The sequence below is a fragment of the Otolemur garnettii genome, unplaced genomic scaffold, assembly GCF_000181295.1.
Source record: "Otolemur garnettii isolate 467f Iridium unplaced genomic scaffold, OtoGar3 scaffold00054, whole genome shotgun sequence".
Classification (NCBI taxonomy): domain Eukaryota; kingdom Metazoa; phylum Chordata; class Mammalia; order Primates; family Galagidae; genus Otolemur; species Otolemur garnettii.
The window spans coordinates 6,951,434-6,972,411 of NW_003852449.1; the positions used below are offsets into that span (position 1 = coordinate 6,951,434).

A 20,978-nucleotide genomic window follows, 5' to 3' on the forward strand; every position below is an offset into this window, starting at 1 on the left:
TCATATCATACTACTGCTCCCCAAGATCCAAAACTCTCGTCTAGCTTTGCTGGGTAACAAAGTATGACATTGGCTCTGATACCTCAGAACTTCACGCATGACATTGCCTGCCCTTTACTTGGCTCACTCTTTTAATAATTTTGGATTTATCTCAAGCATCATCTTTTTAGAAAAGGCTTTACTATTCTTCCCAGAAATAATTAGTTGTCTATCTTTGGCTTATGATCTATAGGATTATTTATCTATGTTGTTTTTTAAATCTTACTCATCTTTTTCCTTTTTGACATTCAAATTGTTGGCCACTTGTAAACTGAATGGCTTATGTAATGCCTACTATGTTATAGGTATCCAAAAATATGCGTGAGAGTAATGGGCAGAAAAATTTAAGATCTATATAGATTTGATAATAATACTAACCTTGCTGCTTATAAACTGAAAATTACTTCATCTTTCTGAAACTCAACTTTCCCGGAGATTAAAAGAGACAAGTTTTTTATAAAAAATAAAATGGATTGGTATATGTGAAGTTTCCTCCCCAAAATCTGGCCAAAAAATATCTGCTCACTAAATACGAGGCTGGTCCCCATTAGTGGGTGATTGGTTTCTCTTCTGTACCTTGAACAGCTGCAGGTTGAAGACCAGAAGATTCAAAACATATTTGTGAAATGGATCTGAACAAGTAGGAACACAAAGAATGAAAAACTATGGAAAAGTTCACATTGTCTGGAGTATTTCTCTTTCTATTTCATTAAAACCTAGGTCAATTTTTTTTTTTTCATGCTGTAATTTCTTTTAGGAGACTTCTTTCTGGCAATAAGGAGAACAGCATACGTCATTATATTTTTAATTTTCTTAAAATGAATTTAATCTGTCAGTGTCTGGCATATTTGATTATCCAAAATAAATGTTCCAACAAAATTATTTCAGTTATAAAGAGGTCACTTTTGCACTTCAGGGAGAAATCTAAATTTTCTTCATTGTTATTATGGTATGTATGGATAGCTTTGTTAACAACTGACACTGCCTATGTAAATAACAGATGCATCTTTATATTAATTCATAGGATTATTATTGAGGACTTACATCCATTATTTTGGTTTTTAGGTATTCAGACATAATTAAGATGTAGGTCCCATGCACACAAAAATATATTTTATGGAAAACCATATTAGTTATGTTATTAAAATATATTTACAACATTCTTACACCAAATAGTATATTTACTTATATTACTTTACAAATGTGAAGAACTTTAAACCTGGTAAATAATAAAAATAATATGCTCTTTACTGCAGAGGACAGTTTGTATTTGTCAGCAAATAGAATTTTTAGACATTTAAATTTTGTACACTTAGCCAACAAAATTAAAATAAATTTATTTTAAAGAGAATAAATTATACAAAATGTCAACAATAACAGAAAACAGTCCAGTGTTTTTTTTAATAGTATCAAGGCTATAAAGCATGAAAATTGACTATTGAATAAATACAGAAACAGATCTTTTACAAACTTAAAAAAAAATGATGAATGGCCATCTCAAAGTAAATTGGATAAAACTTGGATAAAGCTTCATAACAGGTGCTCCAAGTCCTGGGAGTGTTGGAAGATGTTGTCTCTCAAGTCTGCCCTTTTTATGGAATTGTCCTTATCTGGAAAGAGCCACATTAGCCAAGGTCAGTCCTCCTTCCCAGAGAAAGCCCTAACCCAGTGACTGATCAGCATCCTTTCCAGGGGCTTCATCTGGAACCTCTGTGGTGGCATATCACACCTGGACTTCTCCCCCTGCCCAATCTTTTTTTTTTTTTTTTGCATGCTACCACTTGAGCTGATACTAAGGGCAATCTCCAATAAATTTTCTAAGTGTATGTCTTCATCAAAGAATCATATTTCAAAGGAACCCATTCAAGGTGGTCTGAGGAAGTTGACTCAAAAAAAAAAAATGAAATTTTAAAGATGATCACCCATCAGCCAAACACTACCTGGCAGTGAGGGCTCCCCTGGTGATGGGAGGTGTCCTGGCAGTAGCCCTGCATGATATAGTGGAGAAATTGTTAAAATCTCCACCTGTGGTAAACAAGGGTAGGTCCCAATTGGAAGGCAGTGCACTATGAGTTTAATATCTCAGAGTTTTGAGGAAAGCAATAATTTTAAGGTCAATGACATTTTTTTTCTGGGTTCCTTTCATGCAATGGAGAAAATAATAAGAGGCTAAGACACTTAATCACCACTGGAGGGTGATCTGTGAAAATAAGACCTCTTTTGCAAAATATAAAGAGACTCTTATCTCCTGTAACAAGAAGTCATTAAAATCAATATAAGGCTTAGGACTTATTTAAAAGTAAAATAGAATTTCAGGAAGACTACATCTTTAGCTAAGCCAGAGTGTGAACTCCCTTTGGGAACAAGTGGAACCCTGATTTAAGGGGGTGGGCTATATCTGGCTTTATGAACTCTGTAACCTTGAAACCACATATATGTCTAAACCTTCAGACCTACATAAGTGGCCTATTTTTCTCAGCTAGTGGCTGTCAATTCCATCTTGTCCAGAGATGAAGCAGAAACATCCTCCCTTTGAGACAACACACACCCCATCTGGGATATGATTTCACCTCTACTCCTAGACACCAGATCAATATGTAGGGTCAAAAGATAGATTACTTGGGTATAGAAATATATTAGGTTTTTAAAGGAGAAAAACAACTGTCTCAAAAGAACTGCTGTAACTAGTCAAGATTTACTGGCAGGAGTTGGGGAAGTTTAGAGCTAAACCCTGAGGCTGCTCCACTGAGTGGCATTGGATTAAGATTAAGGATGGAGCATAAGGTCAAGTGAAGGTCGAGAATGCAAGTTTATTGGTAGGGAAGTTTTCTACCATGATACAGATTTAACAGCCTAGCAAGGACAGCAGGAAACAGAGTTATATGTATGCTGCTAGGGTGGCTCTTGGAAACTTAGGGAAAGCAATGATCCTCACTAGGTAAAAGTATAAATGCCAGCATCACTGGGCAGACTTAAAAAAAAAAAAAAGATAAAGACCAACAACTCAGAAACATGAGCACAAGAAAATGAGTATATCAAGTAAGGCCAAAAGACGTTATCAGCTAACCGTTATTCTTTGCAAAGTCTTGTAGGACATCTCAAGGATTAAAGCAAGAAGATTGTGCTGATGATTTGAGACATAGGCATAATTAAGATGCTCCCTGGTGACCAAATTCTGAATGTAAATATTGATGGTGGAAGATGGAATTATAAAATTGAGCTCTCAGATAGCAAGGAAGATGATAGGATCTTGGAATGGTAGAGGTTAGGTCATGGTGCTTAGTCATCACAAAAAGATGGGTACACATCTCTTAATGAGATGCTAGTTCAAATGCATCCAGGAATCTAGACGCACGGAGAGCTGTGGTGATAGTAGAACACAGAACCTTTACGGGAAAAATAAGAAGATGACAATTGGAGTAAATCTGAGGTGGATGATCAGGAGCCGAATGTGGCCACCTCTTAAAGAGTCATGACTCCTTGTCCGATCTCTGAACCAGAGGCAATTTCAAATCTTGAACTCATTGACAGAAGGCTCAACTGAAGCTCCAGAAAGAACCCTGCAACACCACCGCAAAGATACCTGGTCATGATTCTCTTCTGTTTTTTCTACAAGGAGCCTATATCTGTTTTCTTGGATAACATGTGCTAGAAAAAGGGGACTCCTGAAACATGTGAGAACTGTCATACACAGGATCCTAGTTGACCCATCTGGGGTTCTGCAGTGGGCATATTGCCATTAGATAATCTGGCCACAGTATGAGCTGTTAATCCATCACCTGAAAATGCCAGTGTCACGGAGCAGTAGGCTGGCATTGTGAGAGAGCTGCTGAATGTTGCAGATATAATATCCAATGAGGGATAGTTGCTGTCCCCCAGGGTTCAGTGAGATCCTGGATCAATGACCCTTCTTACATTTTTCTGTTTTTACCCTACAGAATGCATGAGTCTAAGAACCAAAGAGTGACCTCGCTTACAACCATCACATGCATTGGCCCCGTTGAGGGATCTATGCCTCCCCTCCCACAGCTGTGGACTGTGCTAGTTAGATTTCTCAGTTCCAGAAATGAAAAAAGCTTCTATTAATGATATTGCAGGAGTCACATTTACTCTTTAAGCCATGGCAGCTCCTCGGTTTCTTTAGGCTTCTGAGTTGGGAAACAGCGTCTAAGAGGAGGCACTATCCTGGTAGGAGTAATTAGCCTGTATGATTGGCTAGATGTAGGGCCGTTGTTATGAGTGAGGCAGTTAAGGATACGTTTGATATTCAGTTGACCCACTCTGGCATTTCTTGGTATTCACTTGTCCAGTCTTGGTGGCAAAGAGACAAGTGCATTGGCCGTGGCCGGAGAGGACTATGATGAACAAGGGCTCGGATCGCTTAGTGACAAAGTTCTGGTAACCCTACTAGATAAGACCAACACCAAAAGGTGTGCTAGCCACGGCTGAGAACAATCTGGAATGGCAGTAATAGAAGATGATGCCGCAGATCTGACTGCTGATCCTTTGGAAAGTTTTCCCAGAAGGAGACTAACCAGAATCCTGGACTAGCTTTATTATCACGCCCCAGCCAGACCCAGCCTCAGGACCCCAGTGTGCATCACTCCAGCTGCTGGGAGTATTAGCAGGTGACTGCTGTCAGCTAAATCCCCCTCTAGAAATTGCCCTAAGCCAACCACATCAGCCCTTGCTAGGGCCCCGCCACCTGGCGGAGAGAAGCACAAATTGAATGTTTGCTTGCTGAAGCCACAGAAGGCTGTCTAAAGGCTTAGTCCCTTGCCCTCTAGGCAGGACAGACTTAAGGGGACAGCATAAATCCAGAACTTCTCTAGAGCACCGAGACCTTTGCACCTGCCCTGTAGTTCAAACCTTCCCCTGCTCAGACCTACACATGTATTGATCTAGAAGGTACTTCCAAAACCATTCCTGCATACACATCTGTGTCTTAGAGTCTCTTTTCTCAGAAAGTTATCTTAAGACAAATACACATATTTGGTGTATATTTCATAATATAGAGAACATATAGTAAAATATATTTAAGTGATATATAACTGTGTAAGTTCCTTTCACTATATATTAGTATGTGCCTATGTAATATAGTACATATTTACATATATACACATATACTTAAGCTTACATATGTACACATTTTATATATATGTATAATCTTCCTTAAAATGTATTTTTTAACCATGTCATCATTTGACTTGTCTGAAGCAGTTTTGTCTTAGTGTACTAGATTTTAAATCTAAGAAGAAAAAAAAGACTTATGAAGTAGAAATTCCTAAACATGAGTGAATTCAACAGATCACTTAGCCAATAAAATGTTCAGTAAGCCTTTGTCACAGTACTAGAATCTCAGAAGGCCAGTGACGCAGAACTCATCCAGAGCAGGGGAGAGCGTGTTGAAATGATTGTTCAGGGGTGTGAGCTTATTGACACCCCTCCTAACAAGAAAAGAGCCAGGGGCACATCAGTAGATGGATGTCAGAAAGTACAATACCATCCACTATTTGGACCCCAAGAGGGGTCACCATTGTTACACTGTTTGTTAGCCAATTCTGTTTTGTTGCTAAACTTTCTGGGTTCAGAAGTTTGTTTTTACAACATATGCAGCTTACATCTTCTAAAACTGGGTCTGTGGTTAAAAGAAAGTATGTTTTAAACAAGATAGAAACTAGTTTGGAATTGGATCAGAGTAACATTTTTTATCACTGAGGTTAAATTCAGTTAATCAGCCTCCTCTAGGATTTGAAATACTCTGTGTGTGTGTGTGTGTGTGTGGTGCTGATAACCAAATAAGTAAATGTAAATATTTGATAGATGCCTAAAGCCTTTAAACATCTCATCATAATGTGCTAGTCTCCTTAAATACACCAATAATAAACCAGACAGTGCACATCCTTACACTGCTAATAGAGTGAATGGAGACTGAGAGTTCTTTAAACATTACCAAAAAGCAGCACTTGTTCTGTCAATTTACACTACTAAAATTAGCAGCCTTTGGGGTAGCTGTGAAAACATTCTAATGTTGGAAGGAGAAAAAAACCCTTCAAAATGTTGCAAAACTAGGAATCAAAGTGAGGTTGTTAAGCAATTCAAATTGGAAAAAACAACTTTTTAAGAAATATGGAAAATTTGGATTTTGGTCTTTGATTCCACAAGGCAGCTGCAACGTCACCACTATTATTGGGTTTTATTATTTTGATATATTAAAAAGTACCTTTTCTAAAGAACAGTGTCTTTTTACGTGCAGGGTATCACATATGCCCACATCCTTCACTGTTCTTGTGTCCAGGTAAAGCTCTCTCAAAAGTAATTGTCATTGAGAAGCACGTGATGACTTGAACTCCAGCAAGTGACACTTTTGCATATTAATCATGAGAGTTGCATATATTATGAATTGGTGAGTTAAAGGCAAGAAAACAACATGGAATCAGTGGGAATTTAAATTAGATGATAAAAATGATAGTAATAATAATAATAATAATTTTGTATTAAATGGCAATAGCTAACTTTTTTTTTTTTTTTTTGGCTGGGGCTGGGTTTGAACCCGCCACCTCTGGCATATGGGACTAGCACCCTACCCTGTCTAGCCACAGGCACCACCCAGCAGCAGCTAACTTTTATTGAGCATTTACTATGTGCCAAGAGTGTGGACTATCTCATTTAATTGATTAGTCTGAGTAATATAATGCTGTTATTAATACCATTATTATTCTCATTTTACTTCCAACAAAATCTAAGATCGCAAGAGTTAAGTAACCTTTCATGCTTGTAATATTAAAAGGGAATACGCTGGTAAAGGTGGTAATTAAGACAACAGGTATCTTCATCATACTTAAGTATAGACTAAGTTTCTATTAGCATAGGGAAGTAAGAGCTTGCTGTTGCTTTAAGACAAGTGCACCTCTTCAGGAAAGGGCCTGTCTATGCCATATCCTAGGTTGCAAACTATGGCCATTAGCCAAATAGAGCTGAGAGGTGACTGCTGATAGGTACAGTTTTCCCGGTACTCAGCAGCATTCTCTGGTCCTTCATTTACTCACTGCTCTCACGCTGCAGTGATGGAGATGAGTACTGAGACAATGACCATATGACTCTTCAAGATCAGGGTATTTACAGATCGGTCTTTTCCAGAAAATGCTAAACCCTGATGTGTACAGTCTTTCCTTAGGATTCATGTAAAATGGCACGTGATTAGTTCCGATATTCTGCAATAGGAATATGGATGACGTTTAATAGAGCCTTCTGTTGGCACATTTCAAATTATCTAATAAATCTAGGATATAAAATTTGAGATGAAGGGAAAATTTACCCAGTACAGGACCCTATTTTGTTACAACAGAGAGTATAATGATTTGAAAGCCTGATACTTTGTTTTTAATATACTGTAACGGTTGTAAAGAATTGGTAGGAGAATTATTAATATGCTAAGGAAAAGGGTCAGTTGGGTTACTCAATATCAGCTTCACTGTCACCGCAGTTCATTGCTTTGGCTAAAGTCTTAAATTTGAAGGTTTTGAATTTTGATCTCTTTTATGGATCATTGTTTTCTGTGGCTATTGGCAGAGTTGGAAATATACCAGATCATAGGTACTATCTCAGCCAATATAGATATTCAGAAATAACTATTGCCTTACTTTGTATCACTGCAAATTTCTTTATGCGTGAGTTCAATATGCTCACAAAGGAACATATTGATAAGTAATATTGATAATTGATGATCAGTTAGGAACATGTGTCTTTGTTTAGGTTGCATTGTGTATGTTCAATATTTTAAAAGCCATGTTCCTCACATCATTATCACTTGGTTGTTTTTGTTTCTCTAGATTTGGATGATCCAGTAGTCACTGTTCATCAAAGCATAGGGGAAGCTAAAGAACAATTTTACTATGAGAGAACAGTGTTCCTCCGTTGTGTAGCCAATTCCAATCCACCTGTTCGGTATAGCTGGAGACGAGGCCAGGAGGTGTTACTGCAAGGATCTGATAAAGGAGTTGAGATTTACGAACCCTTCTTTACCCAGGTAAGAACTCAGGTGTAGTGTTCCACCTGCACTGCTCTCACACTTCGCTGATTCACATGCATGCAACGGTGTTACTGTTTGAAAAGGTTGTTCTCCAAATCGGGCCTTTTAAAAAAAACAACATATACTTGACTGTAGGGTCAGAGAACTTAAATATAAAGGGCAGCTTGTTTCTTATGTGGTCAACGTAAAATGGCAACTCTTATAACATTTTTCATCTTAATATATCTTTCCTTTATTTCTTTACCCATAAGTTTACTGAGGTTTCACCATGAAGTACCTAAGTATGTATTTTCCTGACTGATTTGGTTTTTATGGACAATATTTCTTTTAGAAAGAGATTTTCATTTCTCCATGTGCAATGCTAAATGACTTTTAAAGGAACAAAGAAATATATTTGAAATCACCTTGGCTTTGGCTTTATAAAAATATGAGTTTAATTTCTGTATTTTTATGATTTAATTTAGAAAGAGACCCTTCCTTATTTTAAAACTGAAAATAGCTAATGATTAAGTATTAATTTAACTGAGGGAATAAATTATTCTTTTATAATGTATTGGAAGTGGAAAATAAATGATTCTTGAGGAAGACGGTGAAATTTGTAGGAATCTGAGAGGGATGTTGCTATCAAGCTTTTTTGATGCATGGAAAGAATCAGAAACCTAAATCAACAAATAAAACATTTTAAGTGGAAAAATTTTATTTGAACAAATATTCAAATCTATTGTGACCCTGAATAATGATTTTTAAAATGATGTAAGCACAAGAAAAACAGGAACGTGACCACATTGTGTATACATTTGAGATACCTATGTATCTCTCTCTGGGGAAATAAACAACTTTAAATATTAGAAATATTCTACTTCATATCACGGACTATTGAATAATAGGTACTTAGCCCATTTCCTTGTTTTAAATTGAATGTGTGCAGCTCCTACTTTGACTTAAGGCGTATAAAATACATGTTTTATTACTATGTTATGCTTATAATTATTCAAGAATTTTTTGATCTCTTATCTCTAATCAGTGTGTTACATTTCTATTTACTTTTTTTTTAATTATCTGGAAATAATAACTGAGATTATTAAACAATTTCAGAAAAAAATATTCTACTTCAGAATTTTAATACAGCTTTTACATATAAACTCCGATAACAGAAGGGTATTCTGAGTTCATACATATATCCCAATATCCCATTTTCCATCATTAAATATATTTCCTTGTATAGTAAACTAAGGACTGATATAAAATTATCATAATCTTCAAGTAAATATAATTGCTTATGTGTAGATATCAACTGTGGAACAATATGTGATGATACCAGACCTTTAGTTGCTTGAGCCCAGACCAATGTCATGAAGTATTTCCCCTCTGTTATTTTTCAAGTAGTCGTATCATATTAGGTCTTACATTTAAGTCTTTAATGCATTCTGAAGGGATTTTTCTATATGATGAGAAATGCAGGTCTAGCTGTGCTTTTCTGCATATGGATATCCAGTTTTCCTGGCACCTTGTATTGAAGATACAGTTCTTGCACTCGTGTGTGTGTTGGCCCCTCTGAGGACAGTGGGAAGTAGGTGAATTTGAATAGTAGACGTGGGTTTTCTCTTCCCTTCCATTAGCCTATGTGTCTAGTCCCAGCCTGCACCATACTGTGTTAGTTACTGTACCTTTATAAAATATTTTAAAGTCAGGGAGTGTGATGCCATCTTTATTGTTTTTGATCAAAATTGCTTTAGTTATTTGAGGACTTTTTTGGTTCTGCAATAATTTGTACTCGTTTTTTTTTTTTCTATATCTGTGAAGAACGTCATTGTTATTTTGATAGGTATTGCAATGAATCTGTAGATTGCTTTAGGTAGCACACACATTTTAACGATATTAATTCTTCAAATCCCTTAACATGGGACACCTTTCATTCATCTGTAAAACTTCACTTTTTTTCAATTTTTTGGAATAGTTTGAAAAGGATTTGTATTAGTTCTTTCTAAAATGTTTTGCTAGAATTCAGCAGTGAAGCCATCAGAGCTGGGATTGTCTTTGATGAGATATTTTTATTACAGAATCAATCTTGTTACTTGTTATTGGTTTATTCAGATTTTCGTTATCATAATTCAATTTTTGTAGGTTGCATCTGTTGCTGTATTTATCCATTTCTTCTAAGTTTTCAAATATTTTGTGTACCGTTGTTCATAGTAGTCTGTTATATACTCTGTGAAATCAGTTTTAATTTCATACTTCTGGTTTTGTTATTTGGGTTACTCTCTTTTTCTTTTTTTCTGAGTCTAGCTAAAGATGCATTATCAAGTTTACTTTTCGAATAGCCTACTGCTCTGATATTTATTATTCATTTTATTCTACTAATTTGGGGTTCAGTGTGTTTGGGTTTTGATGGTTCATTTGCGCTGTGTCGGGTTGTCTGCGATTCTTATTCTTTTCGACACAGGCACTTACTGCTGTACATTCCTTTCTTACAACTACTGTTTCTGTATCTTACTGGTTTCTTATGTGTGTCTTTTCATTTTTATCTGTAAAATGTATCTTTATTGATCTATTTGATGTTCAGGAGCATGTTGTTTATTTTCTATGTATTTTTAAAATTTCTAACATTCCCTTTTATCCATTTTTAATTCCCTGTGTTTGTGGTCAGAAAAGATGTGATTTTGATCTTTTTACACTTTTCTGTGGATTAACATATGATCTGTCCTGGAGGACGCTCCATGTATAGTTGAGAGGAATAGATATCTTTAACCTGTTGGGTTTAATATTCTGTAAACATTAAACATCTTTTAGGTCAATGTGGTCTAAAGTGCTATTTAAATCGATTGTTTCTTTGCTGATGTTCTGTCCAGATGATGTGTCTATTCCTGAAAATGTGATGTCGAACTCCCTACCTCCATTGCAACTTCTATTTAGACCTATCAATATTAGCTTTATATATTTAGGCGCTCTAATATTGGGCACATATATATTTATAATAACTATATTCTCCTGCCTACTTCTACCCTTTATCATTGTACAAGGCCCTTCTTTGTCTCTTTTTCCAGTTTTTGACTTAAAGTCTTTTTTCTCTGATCAAGTGTAAGTACTCTGGTGTCTTTCACTCTCTATTTGTGTGGAATATCTTTTTTCATCAATGGTGTCTGTGTGTGTCCACACAGGTGAAGTAAGCCTTCGTAGGCAGCATAGATTCGGGTCTTGTTTTATTATTTTTTATTTATTCATTAATTCACTCATGCATTCTATTCAGCCATTTTATATCTCTTTTGTTTCTTGAGACAGGGTTTTGCTCTGGCAACTGGGCTTCAGCGCAGTGGCACAACCGTGGCTCACTGAAATCTCAGATTCCTGTGCTCAGGAGATCCTCTATCTCAGCCTCCTCAGTAGCTGGGAGTGTAGGTTTCCACGAGCAGGCTTGGCTATTGTTTATTAAGTTTTTGTAAAGCACTTTATTCCTCTTAATTGAATTTAGTGCATGCACAGGGAAGGTGATCATGGACAGGTTAGGAGTTACCTTTGTTAATTGTTTTCTCATTTTGTGGATCCTTTCTTCTCTAACTGTGTTCCTCCATGGTTCAGTGATTTCGTCTAGTTGTGTGTTTTAATTTATTGACTTTTATTTTTAGTATGTCTATTATAAAACTTTGGCTTGTGGTTACCCTTGATTTACAAAAATATCTTCAAGTCGTAACAGGTTATTTCAAACTGTTAAGTTAACTTTGATCACACAAAGAAAAAAATAGTAAACTACCTTCTCTTCCCCTCAACCGCATGTTGAATTTTTATATTTACTTCTTTTTATATTGAATTTTTCAACAAACTACTGTAGTTATTATATTTAAAGTTTTGGTTCTTAACATACCTTCATACTAATAAGTGGCTTGCACACTACCATTTTATTACCCACCCCACTATCATGATAATACTTACCATTTGACTGTATGCTCTGTGAACTTACTCTCTCTTACCAGTGAGTGGTACACTTAAAGATGTTTCCATGTTACTTGTTAGTGTGCTTTTCTTTCACCTTGAAAACTACCTTTATCATTTCTTTAAGACAGGTGTAGTGGTGGTGAATTCCCTCAGTTTTAGTGTGTCTGCAAGACTGTTCATCTCTCCCTCATTTCTGTAGAACAGCCTTACTGGACACTATTCTTCATTTACAATCTCTTTCTTTCATCACTTTGAATAATATTATCCCACTCTATCCTTGACTGTAAACTTCTAGTGGGAATTTTGCTGTTAGCCATATGGAAACTCCCCTGTATGTGATTTGCTACTTTTCTATGGCGGTTTCAGGACCCTGTCTTTGTCATTCATCCATAACAGTTTGATTTTAACTGTTATGGAGTAGCCTTTTTGGACTGAGTCTGACTGGAGACTTTGAACTTCTTTTACCTGGATATTTACATCTTCCACAATTGGGAAGTTTTCTGTTCTTATTTCTTTCTACACCTTTATTTTCATTTACTTCCTCTTGAACAGTAATAAGCCGTTTATTTGCTCTTTGTGTGTTATCCCATATATCCTTTAAGCTTCATTTATTTCTTTTCATTCTTTTTTTTCTCCTGTAGGCTTTTTCAATCAGCCTTTCTTCAAGTTTAGAGACCCATTTGTCTGTGTGACAAGTGTTTCTGTTGATGCTGTCTGTTGTATTATTTATTTAATTCATTCTGTTTTCTGCTCCAGGTTCTGCTTGATTTTTTTTTTTTTTTTGCAGTTTATGGCCGGGGCTGGGTTTGAACCCACCATCTCCGGCATATGGAGCCGGCACCCTATTCCTTTCAGCCACAGGCACCGCCCTTAATTTTTTCTTATTATTTCAGTGTCTCTTTTCAATTTCTCTGTTAAAGTTTGGAATTGTTTCTACTTATTTTATTAAAATTTTCTTAAAAGATTATTTTGCAATTGCAATAGAACCTTTGTAAGTTGACTACCCAAGGAACTGTAACAAACTAGTCATCATACTGACATGGTTCACCTAAGGAAAGAACTCCCATAGAATACCTGTGATGCATGTCCAGTCTATGAAAATTAGGTAAAGTCAAAGAGGTGGTCGATATAGGGAGGTGGCCAACTGTGGAAGTTCTATTTTAGATCTATTTCTATGTAACCAACTCTAGAAATTATCAAATGCAACTTCTCACACTAATAGCTATTGATTCTACCCTTTAAAAGTGACGCTTTCTATTTCTCCTTTATTTTCTCCATCCTTTTACGTGAAAACAACTTTTTATTTTAACATTTCAATACTCACATTTCCTTTCATCTGAACATTAGCCTCTATTGTGCTGTATCACTCAAACTTTCTCTCCCTTTGTCTGTGCTAGTTAGAAACTCTGCTGCTGGGACAACCTGATTTCTCTAAAAATACTAAGGAACAAAAGATCTCTTCTTGCAATTTTGTGTTCTCCATTATGCAGCTACAGTTAATTACACTTTTAGCTCCTATTTCAAAGTGCTTTTTCCTGTATTTGATTACTCCATTATGTTGCTTATCTCTCTGGCTATATATTTGCATCTGTCTTAAAAATTAAGCTGCAGGGAAATACTTGACACTTTCATGTTATATGTATGCTTAATTTGTGAATATTAAATATATCTTGTAGGCCAAACTGTGAGAGAAAGACTCAAACATCAGCGTAAGGCAAGATTAGTTCTTGTAGCCACAGGCAATGTTGGCTTTTTCATAGACAAGTTATTATCAAATGTTTTTTTTCTATGAACACATGTTGATATACTAGATTGGCCTGATAAATACAAATTAGCCACATATATATTTTTTAATTTCTCTTCATGGAATATTGCAGCATGCCCCTAACTGCCATCATACTTTACTAGAGAAAACTTCAACATTCCAAGGGAGCATTTGAAAATACAAATCTGATCAAATCTTTTTCCTGCTTTGATTTTAACTGTGGCTTCATATTTAGAATATATCAATAATGCACTGTGGCCTGCCAGACCATGAACAATTTGCCCTGTCTCGCTGCCATCTACTGTACGTTCTGTATGCCAGTGAGTGTTCTGGTCAGACCGTTCCTAAACAGGCCTACCTTGCCCATGACTCTTGTCTGTGCATCTTTGATCCCTCCACACAGAATGTTCTAATCTTAGTTAATATCACAGGGATCTTTTTAACGCTAAGGACTCATCACCTCAGGGAAGACTTCTCTGAAAAATCTACATCAAGTATCAATCCTTCCCTTCCATAGTTACTCTTTCATAATAGCCAGTTTTATTTTTGCTTATAAATTATCAAATTATCTTATTTGAAGACTTTGTCCTTTCAGCAGCTCCAACAGTGCCTGACCCATGGAAGATTCTCAGTAAATATGTATTAAAATGTTGAACCCATACTTGCAAAAGTTGTCCAGATTACTAGCTATGAAATAAATAAAATCGACTACAAGTTACTAGTAACTTTTGAGTAAACACCCTGTAATGCCATCCGTCTTCACTCGCTAAAGAAATTTAGTGGAGTGTGAATAAATATGGTGTTATAAGTGAATCATTTACATTAAATTCCATTTTCAAACTGTTGATAGTTTTCTACTTATAATTTTAAATTGATTTATAATTTAATTCTACTGTATCAGAGAGTAGACTCTGAATAATTTTAATCTTTAGAAATGAATTGTAATTTGCATCATGCGTAGCCTGTGGTCCATATTCATAAACGAGCTGTGTGCACACAAAAGAGTGTGCATTCCAAAATTCTGTTCAGTGCTAATGACATCACCTTAGGAATTTGTGTTGTTTAGAACAACGTATTTTCTGAGTTTTTTCTCTGTTCCTCTAAAAGCCATTGAGACAGACTGGTTAATATCAATGACCATAGTTATGGATCTATTTCTTCTCTTATTTCTATCAATTTTTTCTTTATGTATTTTGAAGATACTATATTACTAATTCATAAGGATTTAGAAGTACTGTATCTTCCTAATAAATTATACTGGTGTATTATATCCTGATATTAGGACTTCCTCGTAGATTATCTGAAAGAAATAACCCTTTTCACCTCTAGAACTGTTTCTGTTCCTGAAGTCTCTCTCAGTCATGCACAAATTTAACTATATAAGCTTTCTTTTGGTTAGTGTTCTTTGGGGGGGAGGAGAAGGGTCTGGTGATGCTGGTAAATTTTCATCTTTGCTTTTACATTCAATTTTCCTATGCATTTATATTTACAAGATGGCACTTATAACCAGTACATAGTTTTTTTTCAGTCTTGTTTTAATCCAGAGGGGCAATCTTAGTAGTACATTTAAGCCAATGACTGATAGATTCATATGGCTTTTTTCTATATGATTTATTTTACTTCTGTCTTTTCTTGCCTTTATTTGGATTTGTAAAAAAAGTAATTATTGTATTTTCTGCTTTATTTAATTAGTTTTACAGTATCTTAGTTCATTTTTGGGCAGCCTTAAAAATTATATCCTGGGGCCAAGCCTAGTGGCTCACACCTATAATCCTAGCACTCTGAGAGGCTGAGGCAGGATTGCCTAAGCTCAGGAATTTTAGACCAATCTGATTAAAAGTAAAACCCCATCTCTAAACATAGCTGGGTGTTGTGGCAGGCACCTATAATCCTAGCTACTTGGGAAAATAAGGCAAGAGGATCAGTTGAGCCCAAGAATTTGAGGTTGCCGTGAGCTATGACACCACAGAACTCTATGAGGGTGCCAAAGTGACACCCTTTCTCAAAAAAATAAAAATATATCTTGGGAATCCAGGTATACTGGCACATGCCTATAATACTAGCAAAAGATTGGGTGGGGGGCAAAGTGGGAAGATTGCTTAGCATAGGAGTTTGAGACCAACCTGGTCAACATATCCAGACTCCATCTCTGCAAAAAAGGTTTTAACAAATTAGCCAGGAATGGTGCATGTGCCTTTAGTCCTACCAACTCAAAAGGCTGAGGCAGGAGGATCACTTGAGCTCAAGAATTGGAAGTTGCAGTAAGCTGTGAACTCCAGCCTGGGCAACAGAGCAAGACCCAGTCTTTTAAAAAAAAAAAAAATTGAGTGGCACCTGTGGCTCAAAGGGGTAGGGCACCAGCCCCATACGCTGGAGGTGGTGTGTTCAAACCTAGCCCTAGCCAAAAAAAAAAAAATTGCAGCCTATATGCTTAATTGTTACACCACCGTTTTCTCAATAATACTAGAAACTTAGACCAGTTCAACAACATTTGCTCCTCTTGTTTTTTAATCTATTTTTGTCTATTGTTTTAATTTTACATATTTTTAAAATTTACATATATTTTATTTTACATATATTTTAATTTACATATATTTTCTATATATAGTGCTTTATTTTAATATAAAACAATTATTTTTATTTTATTCTTTGAAATAATCTTATTCACTTACATCTACCAACATATTGACTGCTTTTTTGTTTGTTTGTTTAATGAAGTTTTTTAACCAAGGTTGGGTTTGAATCCACCACCTCCAGCATATGGGGCTGGCGCCCTACTCCTTTGAGCCACAGGAACTGCTCCATATTAACTGATTTGAGTTAAGTTTGCGTGGGGTAAGCGAACACTTGGTGTTTACTTTTTACAAAAGACTATGTGTGTTTTCTAGCTCCATTTATTAAAAAGATTATTCCCTCACCACTAACTTTTCTTGACACTTGTATTAAAATAAATTGGTTTGATATGTTAAGATCTATTTAGGAACTGCTTATTTTTTTCCTATTGACTTATTTACCTATCTTTATGCTAACACCAGTGCTATCTTAACTACTGAAGCTCTATATTAAATCCTGAAATCAGGAAGAATAAGTCTGTTAGCTCCTTTTATCTTTTCCAGAATTGTTCTTTATAGTCTAGCTTCTTTGTATTTCTATATAAATTTGAGAATCATTTTGTCAGTTATTACAAAAAATCTGCCAAAATATTAAGTGAGATTGTATTAAATGTATAGATCAATTTGAGGAGACTGATATTGATGTTACTGATCTGAGGAATCTAAGGAAGACTGATAGTGGCAAATGTATTTTAATCAAGCAAAGGGAAAGACTGATCCTCTTATTTTTTAAATTTACTTATTTGTCAAGGATAGCAGTGGTGTATGAACAATTTCAAAGCATGTGCAAAATTTTCCAGTACAAATTTAGTTTAAGCTTACAAGCTTTGAGCATGTTTATCAAAAATGCATATGAATCTGGTCATTTATTTAAGAACTTCTGGAAAGTTTCTTATAAAGAAATTTTCACTTGGGGGCAAGGCAGCTGGTTGTATATACAGCTTCCTGCCAATCCAAGGGTTGATTGTTTTCAACTGAGCCATATTAGGTTTACTTTTGGGAAGTGCTCACCCATGCAAATGCCTACCTAGACTAGTTTGATAACATAGATTGTGAATCTGTTTGGTAGCACAGAATAAGAACTGGTGAGACCAGCTATGAAATCAACAGTGCATGCCTTCTCTTCAGAGAACAATACACCACCTGTGGTTTCAGTTCTGTATTTGTCCCCCTCGGCTGCCATTCTAAAGCTCTACCTGAGTCTACAACTTCTTCAGGGTGGGTCTAATGCTATATATAGTGAAATCACTAATGTCTTATTATTTCATATATATAGCACCTGTTTCTCTAAAAGTAATAGCTTGAGAAGTCCAGGACTGATTCTGTAATCCAGGGTATCTTTTAAAAATATATATGAAAATGATATGGAAAACATTTTCACCCATTAGTCTAATCGATTGCAAACAGTGTAGTCATTTATAGCTTATAACTGCCTGGGAAATTTGGAGCAATGTGAATTATGGCTGTTCAGCAGTAGCAACACAATGGACTTAGCTCGTTGTATTTATTTTTATATAATTATTTAATTTTAATTCTTATGGGTACATAATAATTGTATGTCTCTTTATAGAGTATAGATGATATTTTGATATAGGTATACAATATGAATTAATAAAAACAAGTAATTGGCATATGCATCACCCCAGGCATTATCACTTCTTTATGTCAGGAACATTTCAATTCCACACTTTTAGTATTTTAAAAGTATACTTTAACTTATTGTAGGTTACAGTCTTTTGGGGACAATCAAATATTGTTCATTCTATTTAGCTATCTGATGATATTTTTATGCCCATTACTTATCCCCACGTTATCCTATCCCCTGCCCCTGCTATCCTTCCCTTCTCTGGTTATGTTTATTCTACTCTGTCTCCATTGGATCAATTGTTTTTCATATTTAGCTTCCCCGTATGATTTTATTTTCACAATGACAAAACACAGCTGTTGTGTAAGCTCTAATTTACAAAGTTACCATATCTAGTTACCTTTCTGTGCATTAGAAGATAAACCCACACACTTTAAGGAAATTATTCATGATTGTGCTGTTGAGTTAAAGGTATCAATGATTTGATGTACATGTCAAATTTTTTTCGATGTAAAATTAATTTTGTGTAGTACCCTTCATCTATTTACCAATGTTGACATTCTTTTCCTTTTCATATTGATTTGCTTTTGTTTTGCAGTTTTGGGCTGGGGCTGGGTTTGAACCTACCACCTCCGGCATATGGGGCTGGCGCCCTACTCCTTTGAGCCACACACGCTGCCCTGATTTGCTATCATTGATGGGATGGAAATGGTGTTTACTTTTCCTTTTGCTTATTGCACTAGTGTTTTTTTGTTCACATGTATCATTTTTAGATGCTATTGATTTATTGAACTACTGTTTCCCACCAATTTCCATATGTAATTGATAATGAAAAACTTTCCATTGTGTGCATTGGAACACGTCGGTAATATTCTTGGTTTCTCTCTATGGATCTACATGCTATGGTTTCTAGGCCTTTGTAATGTAAATACAATCAATTAAAATAAGTGATATCCACTATGTATAGGATATGAACAAATCGTTAGTAGATGTATGGAGTTTTCCAGGCAAGGCTCCTTCTCTGCTAACTTAGTTGATACATAAGGGAAAATTTAAAGTGAGAGAATTATGGTATAAAGTAAAAATTGCTGTCAGAATCGAGGTATACAGAACAGCTATGGAAGGAGCATTGAAGGTGGAAACATCAGCACCTATAAGCTGTACAGAAGGAAGTCAGTGTCTCCAAAGATTGCCGATGTCTGTGGCTGGTTGGAATAATAATTGATGTAAGTGAGAACAGTGGGCCGTACTGCTGGGAAACCATACTGGAAATATAATATGAAAGGATTCAGATGATAGATAATATGTCTGCTTATTTTTTGATGTTAGAAATTAAATTTCATTTAAGGATATTATCTTTTTAATAATAATGCTATTTTGTCTTATATTTTAAAAAATAGCATTTCTACGACAGTGAAATATCTGTCCTGTTGACACTATGCAGGTAAATAACTGCATCAATCTGAATTGAATATTTATTTCATGGTCCTGTTGAGTGACAAAAAATCTTGTTGAAACCCTTTTATAGATAAAATTTCCAGAAAGAAATTGGTCTGTATTCCTAAGGCTGATAGGAATTCATAAGCACGTAATACACTGACTCCAAGAAGAATAGTTAGGCTGTTCATACTCCACCCACTTCATACGGAAGGACAAAGGCCAGCACCTATATTATCATCTATAAACTGTGAATAGTCAGATGGCTACAAAAAGCATGTAAATTCAAGGAGTTTTTTTTACTTATATCTGAGGATCAGAATAAACTAATATAAATTGTTTTTAAAAGTTTATGTTCTAAGTACCACAGAAACTATATTATAAGTAACATGGAACTGTGTGAGGCTCTGGGACTGTCCACACCGGTGAGGGCCACTGAGAAAGCATGTCTTTGCTTTGCATCCTTTATTTAAATGTGGCATTAAAATGTAAATAAAGGAGTTGCAAATAATTTTGCAATTAGATAAGAAATGTATCCTTAAATTTTTAAAATGCACCCTGACTTGCCATTTTTCTAGAACTTTAAAAAAGATGTTCATGACATCTTCTTGTGTATTGTAATTATACCATTTAATTACAAGACCGAACATATTTACATCAATCACATAATTAGTTATAATTATGCTAATTAGACTAATTATACAATTAGACAATAATCAACTCAAAATTCCTTTTCACAAATCATGGAATTTCACGTGCAAAAAAGCTTCCCAGTGTCACAGAATATCAAATGTATATGATTAATAACATAAAATTAGTGTTGATAGCTCAGTTATAAACGGTAAAGGCTAAATTATGTGTATAGTCACATGACTATGTGTCATTTGATAGTACATGTGTGTCTACCTCTATATGAACACACATATACCCACACATCAGTTTCTCTGTATTGTCACATATTGTGCTATATTATTAAAAAATATTTTTCATCATTTTCTGACTGTGTGATTCAAGAAGGTATGGTTCAAATTCTTCCATAATTCTGCCTGTTATTTTTTTATATTCCTTCAACAGGCTTTATCCCTATTCAGCTCTCTCACCCTTGAGACAGTATATATATATGTATATATATATATGAATATATATATTCACTTTAGATATTAACATAAAAGACCATGGTACCAGGATCCTTGTGTTCTGGTACCTTGTTTCCTCACTGAAAGATGTAATCACCTTAGTTCACCTGGAGCAACAATCCAAGCCCATGATAGCCAAATTTTTGAAAAACCATGGATCTAGTGTCTTCTTTCTGTTTTGTCTGCCCTATCTTTTTCCATTTTGTGTTCCTCTAATACCTGAGACAGGATAATTTAGAAAGAAAATGGGTTTATTTGGATCACAGTTCTGCAGGCTGAACAAGAAATGTTAGGCAGTTAGCTAGATATGAGCAGAGTGGATGACGCATGTGGTTAGGCTATTTAGATTATTTTGGGTCAAGCTGACCTGGTGTATTATGAGAATGAGTCTGGTTAAGACCTTTCCGGTGTATTGATTTGAAGACCTTGCAGGTGGATTGTT

The 20,978-nt window shown here is 35.4% G+C and overlaps 1 protein-coding gene across 1 annotated transcript in view; it reads left to right on the top strand.

Annotated features, from left to right (window-relative positions):
- MDGA2 (MAM domain containing glycosylphosphatidylinositol anchor 2) overlaps window positions 1-20,978 on the top strand; it is a 739,157-nt gene that overhangs the window by 446,099 nt on the left and 272,080 nt on the right. The window contains exon 4 of the mRNA XM_003792170.2: window positions 7,872-8,068. Coding sequence (XP_003792218.1) covers window positions 7,872-8,068 — 197 coding nt within the window. The remainder of the gene's footprint in view (window positions 1-7,871; window positions 8,069-20,978) is intronic.